Here is an 18,124-nt window from a genome sequence, read left to right on the forward strand (position 1 = left end):
GAAAGGTAAATTATAGTCAAAACTAAGTCTGATTTGGGTATAAATGGAAAGAGATGACACAATGGAGGGAAGGTAATAAAACTACAGTATGTTGGGGAGAATGAAGGGAAAACAGGATAAGGAGATTATGTTTATAAGAGCATGACTTCAGGAAATCTATCCTCCTTGGAGTGGCCCCAGACTTTTGGTTTATCCTAAATTTCATGCAATAAACATCAAAGAAATGGATTACAGGGGAGAACCAGGGATTTGAGTCAGCCTGTGGCCCTAATGTGTAGCCAAGCAACATGGCCTGCAATGACTGTTTCCAAACTGTGAGACCTTGTGTAAACTGTCATTGCAGAGTTCTCATCTTGATATCCTGGAGGTCATATCAGAACCTACCTCTGATGTAATGCACAGTTCCTGAAGGCATTACCCAAGAGGTTGAGAATGATGGCTTTTTACTGGGTTCACAGCAGAAATTGCAAAGAGCAGTGGGCGAAGGTCTTCTTTACAGTTTTGCAAAGCAGGCTGTTATCTGTAGGTCTGATCACACCTTTAACTAGCTCCTACCACATGATAGATTTTGTACTAAGAACTTTCAACTATGTTTTATTGTCTAATCCTCACAACAACAACGTCTTCCAGTATGTATTAGTGCTATAGAGGCTTCATGTTAAAATATAATGGAGGAAACCTTGTGGGCAGGCAAGAATAAAGGAAAATTCTCTACCCAATACTTACTCCCTTCTAGGTCCAAGGTAATTCTTGGAGGGGCAATAATGCAAATGCCCAAATGTTGGCTCACAGAATTTCCTTTCATTTCTTCCTTTGGTCTAGTCTAGTAGATCTCAAATGTTAGGGTAGATTAGGTTTACAGTGCTCTCAGTGCTTCAGAGATCATTCAAAAGAATTTTAAAGGAATGTCAAGGGTGACTTTTACCTACTTCTCCCCAAAGTGATACCCCTCCACCCTTTATCATTATCTGCTAGAACACCCTCCATCCCTCTTTCCCTTTGATGGCTTGGCCTCTCTAAGACTTTAATTCAGTACCACTTCCCAAGAAGATGCTCCCCACACACCCCTGCCCCTTGTAACCTTCTCTGAGCTACTATAGTTCGTACTGCCTTTCCATTTCTCTGCACTCACAGTCCTGCCCTGAAGTGTTGTGTAGCTTTCTGTGTGCCTCTCTAGTTTTCCCCAAACTTGAGGTAGCCACTATTCAGAGCCTATTGCTCTATGGAAGGAAAATAGTGTCTTAAAAATGCTTATAAGAGTTCCCATTTTTTAAGGCAAGACATGTTTATACAAAGAGAAATTGATTCTTTGAGAGCAACTGTTGGCTCAGGGAATATACATGAGGAGGTTGAGGATCATAATTAAAAACATGTGATGTTCTGGTCAGCATTGCCCCCTGCTTAGGAAAACGCTGAATGTAATTTCACCCCACCAAGGTAACCAGAGTTTAAGAAAAAAACAAAAACAAGTATATCTTTTCAATCTAGAGAGTTCTATGCAGGTCTCTTGTATAAAAAGAGAATTGTAACAGCTATGTGTGGCAGAGGCTGTGGCTGTTGTTACTCCTCCGTTCCTAGGAAAGGAAAGGGCTTCAGTTTTTGCCCCTCTTCTTACTTAGGAGATGGAGTCTGACATGTGGTACCATTTATGCTCCATGTGTTGTTCATTTATTCCACCATTTGTCCTTCCTTAAAGCAGCATTTATGGTGATGTGAAGGTCTGTAAAGGTATTTCAGGAATTCGTTTATCAGCAAGAGATGTAGGTGGGAGACATCATTATCAACTTTGGAGACAATGGAACAAGCCTAGGGAGTGTGAGGTCCTACAGAGGCTGGCTCTGTGAGTGTGGACAAAGAGGGGCGTAGATGGGAGGCCGGGTGGCCCTGCCAAGGAGTGTGAGCAAGGAAATGGCGGCTTCGCCGGGGCTCCAGGCTTTTTGCCTGTAACACAGAAGTGTTTAAAAACACAAGACACACCAAAAAGGAAAAGAGCTTTTCATCAAGCTCCCGTGGCTTGACTTCCTCTTTCAAAAAAGACAGGGAACACAAAGCTTTTACCTGGAGAAAAGGAAAAAGTGCACTTGTGGAAGAGGAGGTGAGAGGGACTTGACCCTCTATAGCCTCTTGCAGGAGGGGTAACCCTTCCTGGTTCTTTTTTGACATCAATTGTAACTGAACTCTGAGGTTGCTATTTGCATGACATTTCCTGAGTTTTGAACACCTTTTCAGTTTTGGTTAAAGGGGAGGCCAAGAGTCATTTTTCAGATCACTATGAAGAGTTGCTCAGTGATTATATGTCAACTCTATTCTGGTGTCTTGTTTCCCATAGGGTGTTACTCAGGGATATGAAGGTACCGTGATTCTTGTTAGTTACTGCATTTTCACCAATGCCATTATTGTATTGTATTACCTATCCCTGGAGTAGATTCAGACACAACCTGACCCAAACACCTACGGAGAGGCAGTGGGAAAGCCGTGTGAAGTGGGTGCAGTCTGGAGGCAGATACTCCATGCTGGGTTTACTTGTCGACCTTCAGTAAGTTACTGAACTTCTCTGTGCCTGAGCTTCTCCATCTGTAAGTGGAGGAAGTAGTAGAACTTGACCCACTGGATTATGTAAGAAGTAATACATGTAGCAGACCTGAAGAGTGAATTGCTCATGCGTAGAAAGCCCTCAGTATTAACTATTAGCATCATTACTCTGTTCTAGGTGGGCACTATAGTAGGTGTTTTTACTTAACACATCTGTCATACCAGAGCTACTAAAAGTGTAGCTCATGCACCAACAGCAGTCTGCAAGCATTTTTACTAGCCTGTGATGAGGTTATTGCAGAGATTAAAAATAAGAGTTTAGAACTTTTATAGCAATTTGACATGGCTGCAACATCCAAACGAATGATCAGTGGGCTTATACTCACTTCATTGTCTTATTCACTTTATTTCTCTGTTAACTTATTCTTACCATATTTCACAAGAATATTGGTCTGTGACATATGAAAATTAAAAAACCAAAAAGCTGCTTCTATTCCACAGGTCATTTGAGAAGCATTGCATTAGATCCTCAATGTAGCTAAAGCCAGGCAGGGCTTAGAACTCTCTTTGGTAGCTAATATTTTGCTCTCCAAACTTTCTTTTGGGATTTAAATACATTTCATAAATGAGAGAGAATGCACACAACACTTCAGTGATGATTGAGATCAACTATTGTGGGATGGCTCAGCTGAAGAAAAATAGTTCTTAATGGTGTTCCGCTTTACCATCAGGCAAAAGGTGGACTTTTTATTAGGTTGAAGGCTGTTGGCTAGACTCTGCTATAGGTTGGCAGGAATTGAGTCACAGGATTTTGTTTTGTGTAGCATTCTGTCCACAACTCAGTCATTGGTGTGTTTTGACTGATACCCCCATTTCTAGGTAGCTATATGTTCCTACCTATTAAAAATGGGGTAAGATATCATATTTGGGGCAGAAACTATGAGAGGATGTATCAAGAAGGAAAACTGAACCATTTTTTGCTCTTCCAGTGTTAACAGCTGGCAAGTGACAATGTATCAACTTTTTTCCTCTCCAGACCCTGTGATTGCATTTTCATGGTAGATAACCTCTCTCTTTAATCCTGTTACCTGTTCTCATCCCCAGACAGCAATGTCAGCCCAGAAAAAGAGAAGCATATCATTTTCACAGTTCTTACCCCTGATTCAAAGCATTCTAATGACAGTACTACTTTACATTTTTATATTCCTTTGTACTTAACAGAGTGCTTTTGTGACTTGTGCCACATTCAGATGATAATTCGTTAGGATCCAGCCACCTTCTGTTAGGGCTGCTGCTCATCTGGCCTGCCCATTCTAGTCCCAGCACTCCTGACTGAAGACTTACGGCACATCTGAACCACCAGTCAGTGGCAAAACTGACAAGGTACCTTTACAACTCGGAATCACAGGGGCTTTGCACTCTTTGCTCATCCTCTTTCCATATGTCTTTCTCTCTCAATACTGGCTGAATGAAAAGTGAGCAAATGACTGAACATCTGTGTTAGAGCAGTCACTTCCTCATATGAGGACTTTTAGCTTTTATTCTAACTGCAGGAAATTCTCTTTGTCTACAAGTGTTCAGAATTTATACTTATAGTACAGAGTTCTTTTTTTTTTTTTAACTACTTCTGCATCTCAATAGCAAGGGTCATTATCCTTTAGTCCACAACTCAGTCATTGGTGCTACAGGAGTAAAAGCATTGTATAGTTCCCCTGGCTCTGAGCAGGAAGCACTCATCTTCCAAGTTTGGTGTCACCTACACAAGCTGCCTTCTTTTTGTGTCACATGCCACAGTGGGCAGCAGCCACCCAGGGTTTTACCATTTGACTATTTTATGCCCGTGGGCTACACAGTCAAATCCAGTCTATAACGTTTTCTGCAATCTGATGATGCTCTATCATTAATCCCATCCTTATATGACAAAATGAGACTTAGACTTCTAAAAAGATTTGCCACATCACTAATAAATAAGAGATTGGAGTCGTGAACCTTCCCTGTAAAGCTATGTTTGGTTCATTTCCCCATAACCATCTTCTTTTGAGAACCCTTAAAAAAAACTTTGTGTGAATGAAATAAACCATGGAGTCATTTCATTTTAGGCAAAGTTGCATTTGTAGCATGACTGGTTCCCATATAACTAGCCACATGGTCTCTGCTCTTGTGCATTCAGTCAGAGGCCAAATTGAGTACCAAGACCTAGACTTATCATTGTCCTTTCCCTTAGCATTTGAGTGTGGCTGTTCCAGAACTGTTACCTATTACAGTCCCCAAACAGATGACAGCACTGTGGTGTTGGGGGATCCTCTGTCATTATTATGATGACTGATGAGCCAAGATATTGCTAAAGAGTAAAGAACATAACATCCTAAGAATTTAGGACTCCAATGTGGATTTGATCCCTTATGTTTTTCTACTTCTCCCCTAACAGAATTAACTTTGCAGGAGTACATATTCTGGACATGGGATCACAAGCCAAGATTGTCAAACATTAATTAATATTATTTTGCTTTGACTTAAGGAGCCAGGAAGAGAAGCTGCCAGTCTCTTCACCTCTGCCAGCCTCACAGTCTCATCTTCAGGCATAGGGAGAGCAGTGAGCTAGCTGCCCAAGGGCTAATTTGTTTCCAAGGGGAGTCCAGCTCGCACAAGAGGGAGGTAATCAGGCCTCCCCCTGAGCATCCCTAGAGGTACTTTTAAAAACTTTACTTTGGCCACAAGACCAGAAACTGTTCAGACTGAAATCATCAGCCTCTTGTAATGTGGCATGTTGAGTTAAAGCCAAGTTAATATTTAGCGGATTATAGAACTCTGACAAAGATTTTTGTAAAGTTACCTCTGGAGTTAAAAGTGACAAATGAAAGAGAAATAACAACCCCCTGCATGAGTCCAACCCACCGGCCCCCAGCAAGTAAACTCCTCCAGTGCTTTTGTATTTGTGATGCATTTCCTTGCTCTCCAAGGAAAGCAGAGTTTATCTCCTGAAAAGCATTTTGGTTTTGAACAAATTCTCTCCTGTCTTTTTATACCAAATTTTAAAACTAGGAGAAGTGAAGGAGCAGTGAATGTTTATTATAAACTCTAACTTCTATCTACCATTTCCTGACCTCCTAACCTATTGGAATGAAAACTGGTCCTAACTCCCTACCAGCAAAATTCTGTGACAAAACCCAGGTGGATCAATGGCCAGTGACAAAAAGTTCTCTTTGGTTTATGTTGTGGCTTTGGCTGCCTTGGTGACTCTTCATTACTACCCACTCCTGTCCCCTAACTCCTGTATTACACAATTCTCCAAGTCATAAAAACAACGAAGATTGTGTATAAGAGAAAGTCTTTGTGGTGAGAATTCCACTTATCAGCAATGTTCATCAGCCTCCTATGTAGATATCACTTCTCTGGCCCAGACATTTTTTTATCTCTCCACTGTATTTATCTGGTATTTTGCAAATCCCTCATTTTATTCCTACTCTTGCTCCCTGCTTCTCTACATTTGATATTTACCAAATGACACTGCCCCACTCCCAAACCCCGATGGGCCGGGGGAAGTGGCCATTGCCTCATGGGCACCTGGTAGAACTCAGGAGGGTTTTTGAGGTGCAGAGAGTAGGCTCTTGTTAGAAATCAAGGTGATCTTAGTTCATTTATTCCACAAACATTTCAGGTACCTATGTGTGAAGTACTATTTCAGACACAAGAGAACAAAGATAAACAGTACAGGTCCCTATCCACCAAGCAGCGGGGATTTACCCCAGGGTAGTGTTGCCGTATTTAACAAAAAGAAGTACAGGACACCCAGCTGAATTTCAGATAAAGAACAAATAATTTTTTAGTAAAAATATAATCATTTTAGTATAGTATAATACAGTTTTAGTATATGCCCCTCTAGAAGTATACCTACACTTAAAAAACTATTTGTTGCTGATCTGGAATTCAAATTTGGTTGGGTACCCTGTATTTAATTGGGCAGCCCAACCTTAGAGGCACAGGACTTGCCCCTCTTAGGGTCAGTGGATGTCCAGGGATAACCCATAACGTCCCTCATGCCCAAAGTCCCCTCTGAGGGATGTTACAAGGAAATCTGAGAATGAAAGAAGGCATGTCCCAGCTATTAGAGGTCTCACTCAGGCCAAGGCTCCATAGCCAAAACTTGGTAACTAGAGACAGGGGCAAGGGAAGGGAGCTGAGTGTCCTCTCCTAAAGTCTGATGCCATGGCATTCTCCAGGGGACAGTAGTTCCCTCCAGGATATGGAGTATTGGTCTGCCTGTGTCGGGGCCACTGATATTTTCTCCATATATTAACCCAAGACAGGATAGTTTCTGAAGAAATAATAATAATAATATCAACTAATAATGACAGTAATCGTGATAATAAAATCTAACATCTATTGAGCATCCTATTATCTGTTAGGAGCAGTGCTTCACACATCTTTGCAACAGCACATGAGTTAAGTACAGTTGTTTTTCCTGTTATATAGAGAGGGAAATTGATATACAGAGTAAAAAAAAATAAGATAAAGATCTCTGCAAGTAAGAAAAATTATTTTAAAAAGTCAGAAACTGATCTAATAAAATTATCCAGGGAGATTTACTATAATCATATGAAATTTAAAGGTTTTTTTGAAGAAAATTCTATTACTTAACTGTTATTATAACCTAGCACTTTATGCAAAAAGAAACAAAACCCCAGTGAATTTGTGGGATATGTTTTAACAAGTCATATGTTTTGAGATTTAAACATTTGCATCATGCTCAATATCTGATTTATACATATTGGACATACTTCATGCCTTAAAGTTTTGTAAGTTTTAATAATCCCAGCCATAGAAAATTCTGAAGTAAAGTTCAAAAATAAAAGTATCTTCATTTCTGAAATGTGATTAGAATCCAGGGAATCAGAAAAATACTTTAGTTTGGTGACTATATATGGACTATCATGGGTAGAAAATAAATACCTGCCCCTCAAATTTCTCATCTTGAGACAGTCATTGATTATTTATTTATTTATTTATTTATTTAAATGTTTAATTCTACTGTAGTTAACATAAAGTGTTATGTTAGTTTCAGAGATACAATATAGTGATTCAACAATTCCATATATCACCCAGTACTCATCATGACAAGCACACTTAACTATTTCACCCATACCCCACCCATCTCCTCTCTGATTACCCTCTCTTTGTTCTTTATAATTAATTGATTCTCTCTATATAATTAGTTTGTCTCTCTCTCTCCCCCTCCTTTTTTTTCTGCTTTGCTTGTTTTTATTTCTTTCTTGCATTCTATTATAAATGAAATCATATGGTATTTGTCTTACTCTGACCAATTTATTTCACTTTGCATTATACTTTAATCGATCCATGTTGCTAAAAATGGCAAGATTTCATTCTTTTATATGGCTGAATAATATTCCCTGTGTGTGTGTGTGTGTGCATGTGTATGTGTGTATTTGTATACCACCATTTTATCTACTCATCTATCAATGGACGCTTGGGCTGCTTCCATACTTTGACTATTGTAAACAATGCTGCAATAAACATAGGGGTGCATATATCTTTTTGAGTTCATGCTTTTGTATTCTTTGGGTAAATATACTGTAGTGAAATCATTGAATCATAAGGTAGTTCTGTTTTTAATTTTTTGAGGTACTGTCACAGCTTTCCATAGCGGCTGCAATCCCACTAACAGTGCAAAAGAGTTCTTTTTTCTCTGTATCTTCACCAACACTTGTTTCTTATCTTGATTTTAGCCATTCTGACAGGTGTGGGGTGGTATCTCATTGTGGTTTTGATTTCATTTCCCAAATGATGAGTTATGTTGAGTATCTTTTCGAGTCTGTTAGCCATCTGATTGCCTTCTTTAGGAAAATGTCTATTCATGTCTTCTGCCCATATTTAATTGGATTATTTATTTGGTGTTGAGTTCTATAGGTTTTTTTAAATATATTTATCAGATATGTCATTTGCAAATATCTTCTCTCATTCAGTAGTTGCCTTTTAGTTTTGTTGCTTATATTTTTGGCTGTGCAGAGGCTTTTATTTTGATGTAGTTCCAATAGTTTTGCTTTTGTTCCCCTTGCTTCAGGAGACATATCTAGAAAAATGTTGCCACAACCATTGTCAGAGACATTATTGCCTGTGTTCTCTTCTAGGATTTTTATGGCTTCCAGGTCTCACATTTAAGTCTTTAAACCATTTTGAGTTAATTTTTCTGTATGATGTGAGAAAATTCTCCAATTTTTTTTTTCTTGCATGTAGCTGTCCAGTTTGTTGAAGGGACTTTTTTCCATTGGATATTCTTTCCTATTTTGTCAAAGATTAATTGACCATATAATCATGGGTTTCCTTCTGTGAAATCCTTCCCCTGTTCCATTGATCCATGTGTCTGTTTTGGGGCCAATATCATACTCTTTTGATTGCTACAGCTTTGTAGTATATCTTGAACCTGGGATTGTGATACTTGCAATTCTGTTCTTTTTCAAGATTGCTTTGATTATTCCGGGTTTTTGTGGTTCCATACTAATTTTAGGATTATTTGTTCTAGTTCTGTGAAAAATACTATTGGTATTTTGAGAGGGATGGCATTAAATCTGTAATTTTCTTTGGGTAGTATGATATTTCAAAAATATTTGTTCTTTCAATCCATGAGTATAGAGTATCTATCCATGTGTTTGTGTCAACTTCAATTTCTTTCATCAGTGTTTCATTGTTTTCAGAGTATAGGTCTTTCGCCTCCCCATATATTTTATTGTTTTGGGCACAATTATAATTAGAATTGTTTTCTTAATTTCTCTTTCTTCTACCTTATTATTGTATAGAAATGCAACTGATTTCTGCATATTGATTTTGTATCCTGTGCATTTATCAAAGGCATGTATCAGTTCTAGTAGACTTTATTTTTGTGGTGGTGTTAGAGTTTTTCATATATAGTATCATGTCATCTGTAAATAGTGAATGTTTTACTTTTTCCTTATCAATTTGTGTGCCTTTTATTTCTTTATCTTGTCTGATTGCTATGGCTAGAACTCCCAGTATAGAAGTAAGGAGAGTGGACTATCCTTATGTTATTCCTGATCTTAGGGGAAGAGCTTTCAGTGTTTCACCATTGGGTATGATGTCTGCTGTGGGGTTTTCATACATGGCCTTTGTTATGTTGAGGTATGTTCCCTCCAAAACTATTTTATGGAAGGTTTTTGTAATGAATAAATGTCGTAGTTTGCCAAACTTTTTTTTTATCTATTGAACTGATCATATAGTTTTTATTCTTTCTCCTGATGATGTGATGTATAAATTTGATTGATTTATGAATACCGAACCACCCTTATGTGTCAGGAATGAATCCCACTTGAAGGTGGTGCGTGCTTTTTAATGTACTGTTATATTCAGTTTGCTAGTATTCTATTGAGGATTTTTAAATCTATGTTCATGAGAGATAGTTGCCTGAAGTTCTCTTTTTTTGTGATGTCCTTATCTGGCTTTGGAATCAGGGTGATGATGATCTCCTAGAATGAATTTGGGAATTTTCCTTCTTCTATTTTTTGGAATAGTTTGAGAAAATAGGTATTAACTTGTCTTTAAATGTTTGGTACAGTTCACCTGTGAAGCCATCTGGTCCTGGACTTTCGTTTGTTGGGAGTTAATTGATTACTGATTCCATTACTAATAATGGATCTGTTCACATTTTCTATTTTTTCCTTGTTCAGTTTTGAAGATTACGTTTTTTTAGGAATTTATTCATTTCTTCTATATTGTGCAATTTGTTGGCCTAAATTTTTCATAGTGTTCTCTTATATTCCTTTGTAATTCTGTGGTGTCACTTGTTATTTCTCTTCTTTTAGTTTATCATTGTTTGAGTCACCCACTCTCTTTCTCCCTCTCTCTCTTTATGAGTCTGGCTAAAGGTTTATCAATTTTATTGCTCTTTTCAAAGAACCAGCTCCTACTTTCATTGATCTGTTCTACTACTTTTTGTTTTGTTTAGTTTTTAGTTTCTATTTCATTTATTTCTCTTCTAATCTTTATTATTTCCTTCCTTCTACTGATTTTGGGTTTTGTTTGTTCTTCTTTATGTAGCTCCTTTAGAGGTATGATTAGGTTGTTCATTTGAGATTTTTCTTGCTTCTTGAAATAGGCCTATATTACCATAAACTTCCCTCTTAGAACAGCTTTTGCTTTTGCAAAGATTTTGGACCATTGTGTATTTATTTTCATTTGTCCTCATATATTTTTTTCATGTTGTCATTGAATTCTTAGTTGACCCATTTGTTGTGTGGGAATATGTTACTTAATCTCTATGTATTTGTGTTCTTTCCAGACTTTTTCTTGTTGTTGATTTCTGGTTTCATAGTGTTGTTGTCAGAAAAGATGCATGGTATGACTTCAATCTATTTGAATTTATTAACATTTCTTTTGTGAACTAATATGTGATCTTCTGGAGAATGTTCCCTGTGGACTTGAAACTTGAAAAGAATATGTATTCTGCTGTTTTAGGATGGTATGTTCTGAATATATCTGTTAAATCCATATAGTTCAATGTGTCATTCAAAGCCACTGTTTTCTTGTTGGTTTTCTGTTTGGATAATCTGTCCATCAATGTAAGTGGGATGTAAAAATTTCCTACTATTATTGTATTACTATCAATGACTTCCTTTATGTTTGCTATTAGCTGCCTTATGCATTTGAATGCTTTCATATTGGGTGCATAAATATTTACAATTGTTATATCTTCCTATTGGATTTTTCCCTTTATTGTAATATAAATTCTTTGTATTTCTATGGGGTCCTTCTTTGTCTCTTATTACAGTCTTTGTTTTAAAGTCTACATTGTATGATATAAGTATTGCTACTTTGGCTTTCTGTCAACTTCCATTTGCATGATAAATACTATTCCATGCCTTTATGTTCAGTCTACTTATGTCTTTAGGTCTTAAGTAAGTCTCTTGTAGGCAGCATATAGATGGGTCTTATTTATTTATCCAATCCGTCACTCTATTTCTTTTGATAGGAGCATTTAGTCCATTTATATTTGAAGTATTTATTGATATGAATGTATCTATTGCCATATTTTTACTCATGTTTTTGGTTGTTTTTGTAGTTTTTCTCTGTCCTTTCTACTCTTCCTCTCCTCTCTTATGGCTTGCTGATTTTCTTTAGAGATACGGTTGGATTCATTGCTCATTTTTTTTTTGCATATCTATTATAGGTTTTTGATTTGTGGATAATATTAAGTTTTCATAAAACATCTTATGCACATGGCAGTCTGTATTAAATTGATAGTCATATAAGTTTGAACCCATTTTTACTGTCCTAGCCCCATGTTTTATGTATATGGTATCAAACTTTATGACCTTTTAATTTATAAGTTGCTTGATTGATTTTTATAGATATAATTAATTTTACTGGTTTTGTGCTTCCTCCTTTTCTTACTCCTACTTATGTCTTTCCTTTCTACTCAAAGAGACCACTTTAACATTTCTTGTCAGGCAGGTGTAGTGGTCATGAATTCCTTTAACTTTTGTTTGAAAAAATGTTTTAAAGTTTATTTATTTATTTATTTATTTTGAGAGAGAAAGAGAGCACAAGTGAGGAGGGGAAGAAAGAGGGAGAGAGAGAATCCCAAGCAGGCTCCACACTGTCAGCATGGGTCCTGATGTGGGGCTTGAACTCACAACCCATGAGACCATGACCTGAGCCAAAGTCAAGAGCTAGACGCTTAACCAACTGAGCCATCCAGACACCTCTGTCTGGAAAACATTTTGTCTCTCCTTCTATTCTGAATGATACTTTTACTAGATAGAGTATTCTCAATTGCAGATATTTTTTCCTTTCAGCACTTTGAATATATCATGCCACTTCCTTTCAGCTCTCAAAGTTTCTGCTGAAAAATTAACTGACAGCTTTATAGGGTTTCCCCTGTAACTTTTCTTTCCACTTATTGCTTTTAAAATTCTCACTTTATCGCACCTCTGCTTTTTTATTTACCATATGTCTTCATGGGGATCTCCTTGGGTTGATTTTGTTGGGAGTTCTCTGTGCCTCCTGGCTCTGGATTTCTGTTTCCTTTCTCAGATTTGGGAAATCTTCAGCTATTATTTCTTCAAATAAATTTTCTACCCTCTTTTGCTTTCTATTACTCTGTCCTCCCAGTTGCTGGTCTATTCTTCTGATCCCTCTACTCTATTATTTATTTCATCTAGTGTATTTTTATTTTCAGTTATTGAGTTCTTCATCCCTGATTGGTTCTTTCTTATGTTTTCTATGTCTTTGTTAAAGGGTCCTATACTCTTTTTCAAGTGCAGTAAATATCTTTATGACCATTACTTTACATTCTCTATCTGGCATATTACTTACTTCTATTTTATTTAGCTCTCTTACTGTGACTTTGTCCTGTTCTTTCATTAAAGACATATTGCCCTGTCTTCTCATTTTGTCTAACTCTGTGTCTCTTTCTATGTGTTAGCTTCATTTCCTGATCTTGAAAGTAGTGGCCTAATGAAGAAGTCCTTCAGTGCAATGTCCCCTGTTCACTGGAACCTGTTATTTCAGGGGTGTCTCCTATGTGTGTTGCATGCACCCTACTGTTTAACCTGAGCCACTTTTGCCTTCAGCTCTGTCATTTGCAATGGTTTTCTTTGTCTGTCATGGGTAGGGTTGGTCCCTGTGTTGTTATTGGGTCAGTTTAGGTCTGCCTTGGTCTTGAGTTGAGTCAGACCAGGAATTTGCCAGACATGCAGTAGCACTGATCAGCAACGTGCTTTCCCTGTTGTGTCCGCTGAGAAGGTTTAGTTTGTGGCTGGGGCCTGCATTCAGACAAGATGTCTGCCCCTAGCCCACTGGGGCTGTGTCTGAAGACTGTGTGGACACAGCTAATGGTGTTAGCATGGTTTGCACAGGTGTGTCATGGGAGGTGACCTTAAGCTGCTTTAGAAAACTGCAGCAGGGCCAGAGGGGCATATCTTAGAGATAAGGCGGGGGTGGGGCATGGTGTTAGCAAGGTAGGTGGAAAGTGTTCCATGATGTGCTGTTCCCTCAGATGTCCATGTGTGTAGGCTGGGGGTCAGAGTGGGGAGGTAAAGTTGCTTGCCATCTCCTCTGTTCCTAGAGAAGTCTCCTAAAGATGTCTGCTCCTCCAGCACATGCTCTGAGATTAGTAAGTAAATCTTTCTATATATCCCAAGCATTTTTCAAACTCTACTTCTATGCTGTTTCTCTGCAGAGCTGTTTGTTGTGCTCTCTCTTTAAGACCAGTAATTCAGTTTCCTCTTGCTCTCTGGGTCTTCCAGAGTGGAGCCTGCTGACTTAAGGTTCCAGATATTCATCTCCTATTGTAAGAACTCACAAAATTAGTCCCCTGTGGTTTCCAAAGCAACATGTTATAGGAATTCGTCTTACCTGTGTGGGTTCCCCATGCCTGAGATGCTTGGTTTGAGGGTTTGTTTCTCTCCTCTCTTCATGCCTGTGGTGTTTCTTCCTCTGCAGACAGTCCCGTGGGTCCATTTAGCTTCCACTATGTCTCTACCCTTCCTGCCCTCTTCAGTGTGACCTCTTCTTTTCATTTAGCTATGGAGAGTGTCCCCTGCCAGTGTTCAGGTCATTTTCTGAGTTGTTCACACTGATGTGTTATCTAGTTGTATCCTTGGAATGAAGTGAGCTTAGCATCATCCTACCCCACCACCTTCTGCAGATGTCCTACTGGATCTTTGAAAATTAGCCTTGGTAATCATCACGGTTTGTAAATTACCATCAGTGATAGTCCCATCTTTGTTTCATTTGTAATTGGAGTATAAAGTCTAGCTTTTAGAATCATCTGGCTGGAAGATGTCAAAATCTCCCATCTGTTTGTGGGTAGCCAGTATCATATGTATCATAAAGGGAAACATGTTCATGATTAGCCTTTAGTCCCATGTACCGATTCTTCAAATCTACTCATGTATATTTCAGTGAAGCATGGTATGGATAATAAATTTTGCATTATGTATGAAAAACCAAGGAAGCCTATAAAAACTATACAAATATGTATTTAAGTTTTCTCAGCAATAGCTTATTAGACAATAAACAATATCTTGGTTACTTTAAGGGATAATCTACTTGCTTTCCCAGTGGCACCATTTATATCAGTCCCTGGGCTGGACTAACAGGGTAATTCTAAAAATTTGTGTGCCCAAAACTATGAACTCTCCCTCAAAGCCAGTATCCCTCTGTAGGCCAGATGGAAAAGCTGCCAAGTGACCTTCCCCAGTACCCACCATACACATGGTTCCAGAATGGGTGGAATGTAATTGAAAAAAATCTGTCACCAGCCCTTTCATATTGGTTTTCCCTAAAAAGCAGTGCCATTAAAAAAAAAAGCACCCAAATTGTATTTTCACGCCCTCTCCTATACACTATGCTAGGTTTACTTTGGCTCTCAGAGGAAAATAGCCATATGTTTGAAAAAGCCATGATAGTTTTGTATATTTGAGGTCCTTTTCATCAACCTTCAGGAAAAATGATAAAGAGGGCCAAGTAAATATACATAGACAAACCAACAGAATTATTGAGCCAAATTGATGAATGGATTTCTAGGGATTATTAATCCTTATGTTTATAAGGAAGGAATTAATAACCTCATATGATAGGATTGATAGTGATTGTTAAATAGAAATTAAAGTAGCTTTAGGCTGGCTAAGGTGGGTCATGGAAAATAAGCACACACTACTTTTCTGTAATCATACAGCACTTTAGTGAGCATCAGTGAGCTATTTCTGCAGCTTGTCAGTACTCTGCTTAAGGCACATATTAGTCCTTAGAGGGGTTCCAAAGTTATTCCACAAATAACCCCTGTCTTAAAAGAGGTCATTTTAATGAGTCACAGAGTGTTTTTATAAATGCTGCAATAAAAAAGATAGTTGGAACTATTAATACCATTCATGGAAAATCTCTTCCTCCAACATATTAAAATTCAAAAAGATTTTTCTTATTTCATAACATAAAAGAGTCACAATGATAGCCGTAAAATTAACAAAACCATGACTTTACACAGTCCATTTGAAATGTTCTTATTCTGTCAGTTTCATTGCAAACAAATCAGCGCAGAACAATTTTCTTAAAAATGTCTGGCATGAATTTCATATGAAAGCCATGCTTTTGTAGAGCTGGATAAGAATATGGTAGATAACCAAAAAACTGCTTTCTATTCTCTGAATTCTTACAAAACTCTCCTTCTAATATAAAATTGATATAAACACCAATATTTATAAACTCTGGCAAAAGAAACTATAGAAGCAATTTCAAAGATCTGTGTTCGGGGTGCCTGGGTGGCTCAGTCGGTTAAGCCTCTGACTTCAGCTTAGGTCATGATCTCACAGTTTGTGGGTTCGAGTCCCATGTTGGGCTCTGTGCTGACAGCTCAGAGCCTGGAGCCTGCTTCAGATTCTGTGTCTCCCTCTCACTCTGCCCCTTCCCCACTCATGCTCTGTTTCTCTCTGTATCAATAATAAATAAACATTAAGAAAAAATTTTTTAAAAAGATCTGTGTTCATTGTTCACCTGAAAGTAAGGTAACATTGTGTGTCAACTATACTCAAATAAAAACCAAAAATTTTTAAAAGAGAAGAAAGTTTATTTTTTAAATTTTGTTTAATGCTTTTATTTTTTTTTTTTGAGAGTGAGAGAGAGAGACAGAGTGTGAACAGGGGAGGGACAGAGAGAGAGGGAGACATAGAATCTGAAGCAGGGTCCAGGCTCTGAGCTGTCAGCACAGAGCCAATGCAGGGCTCAAACTCAACAATCTGCAAGATCATGATCTGAGCCAAATTTGGACACTTAACTGACTGAGCCACTTAGCGCCCCAAGAGAAGGAAGTTTAACACACAGATCAGTCCACTGTTGGCAACAACCAAGAGCCCTGGAGTGTGAGTATTAGTGCAGGCAAAACTGAGCAAAGGATTCAGATTACACAAAGTGACCTGTGATGTTAGGGTTACAGAGGGGTAATTGGAAGCTGAAGAGGATCTGTATGGTTGCATGAAAAAAGCCTCCCACTCACACCACTCCCACTAGCAGGCCACACACCGGCCAGTACATGATGGTTGCATAGTTCGAGGACTTGCAGATGGCCACATAACAGCCATAGGCCATCACACTAAGTAGGTGATCACACCTCAGCAGCTCAAAAGACATGTTCTCCAAAGATTTAGGTCATGTACCCATTAAATAGGATGGTCTTTTTATAGAATGAATCTACAGTCAGTTTGGGGGTATTTATAGAGGAATAGCCGGCATCAATAAGGAAAAGATAGGCCAGGAAAAGGTACATGGGAAACCCCAGTGATGGTCTGACAGCGATGGTGCCCAGAATGAGCATATTTCCTACCACGCAGATGATGTAGGTGACAGAAACTATAACAAATATAATTTCCTTTAAGAAAAAAAAAGGTGGGGGGCACCTGGCTGGCTCGGTTGGTGGAGCATGAGACTCTTGATCTTGGGGTTGTAAGTTCAAGTCCCACACTGGGTCTGGCACCTTAGCCCACTTGGCCATCCTGACACCACAAGTCCCACATTGGGTACAGAATTTACTTAAAAAGAAAATCTTAAAAACAAACCCTATATCCATTGTAGTTACTTGATAAATATTTGTTAAATGACTAATGAAAAATATATCAGGAGGCATCTGGATGGTCAGGCGGTTAAGTGTCCTGCTCTTGGTTTCAGCTCAGGTCATGATCTCATGGTTCGTGAGTTCAAGCTCAGTATAGAGCCTGCTTGGAATGCTCTCTCTCCCTCTTTCTCTGCCCCTCCCCTGCTCGCTCTCATTCTCTCGCTCTCAAATAAACTTAAAAAAATGTATTAAATAACTTTTTCTACTTTGAATAAGAATCAGTTCAATAGAGAGTAACACTGTTCTGAGGGTATATGTGACCACATATAATGAAATGATTTTGGGGGCTTTTTAGGAGAAAACCCAGCAATGAAATTGAATTCCCTGAAAAGCTGGAAGGAATCAAATTCACTGTAGCTGAAGAAGAAGACCATGAAAAGCTCCAAGTTAAAATACAGGCTTTTGAAGACAAAATAAATGCTGACAGCAGTACTCCTAGCTCTATAAGAAGATATAGTTTGGGCCACTTTTCTAAGGAAGAAAGAAAGGACATTAGATTTAACAGGTATAAACTTTGCTTGGCTGTTTTTTTAAAGGATGCACTTCATGTTTGCTGTTAGTTTTGTTACTGCACTGTTATGGCATGTTTTAAAAATATCTTTTACCTATAGCGCCCAAAGTCCCATCTTTTCATGAATGAACTGACATTCATAGGGCTTCTGCTATCCAAAAATGCTTGCTAAATTAAAAAGAGAATACAAGGTCTCCTGGGTGGCTTGGTTGAGTATCCAACCCTTGATTTCAGCTCAGGGCATGATCCCAGGGTCCTGGGATCAAGCCCCACGTCAGGCTCTGAGCTGAGTGTGGAGCCAGCTTTGGACTCTCTCTCTCTGTGTCTCTTTCTCTCTCTCTCCCTTTGACCCTCTACCCTATTCATGTGCTCTCTCAATCTCTCTCTCTCTCTTTCTCTCTCTCTCTCTCCCTCTCTCTCTCTCTCTCTCTCAAGAGGAGAATACA

The 18,124-nt window shown here is 38.4% G+C and overlaps 1 protein-coding gene across 1 annotated transcript in view; it reads left to right on the forward strand.

Annotated features, from left to right (window-relative positions):
• The window catches only part of VEPH1 (ventricular zone expressed PH domain containing 1), a 225,393-nt gene that overhangs the window by 105,728 nt on the left and 101,541 nt on the right, over positions 1-18,124 (forward strand). The window contains exon 11 of the mRNA XM_029938756.1: positions 17,463-17,672. Within this exon, the coding sequence (XP_029794616.1) occupies positions 17,463-17,672 (210 nt within the window). The remainder of the gene's footprint in view (positions 1-17,462; positions 17,673-18,124) is intronic.

Source organism: Suricata suricatta, chromosome 5, assembly GCF_006229205.1.
Source record: "Suricata suricatta isolate VVHF042 chromosome 5, meerkat_22Aug2017_6uvM2_HiC, whole genome shotgun sequence".
Classification (NCBI taxonomy): Eukaryota; Metazoa; Chordata; class Mammalia; order Carnivora; family Herpestidae; genus Suricata; species Suricata suricatta.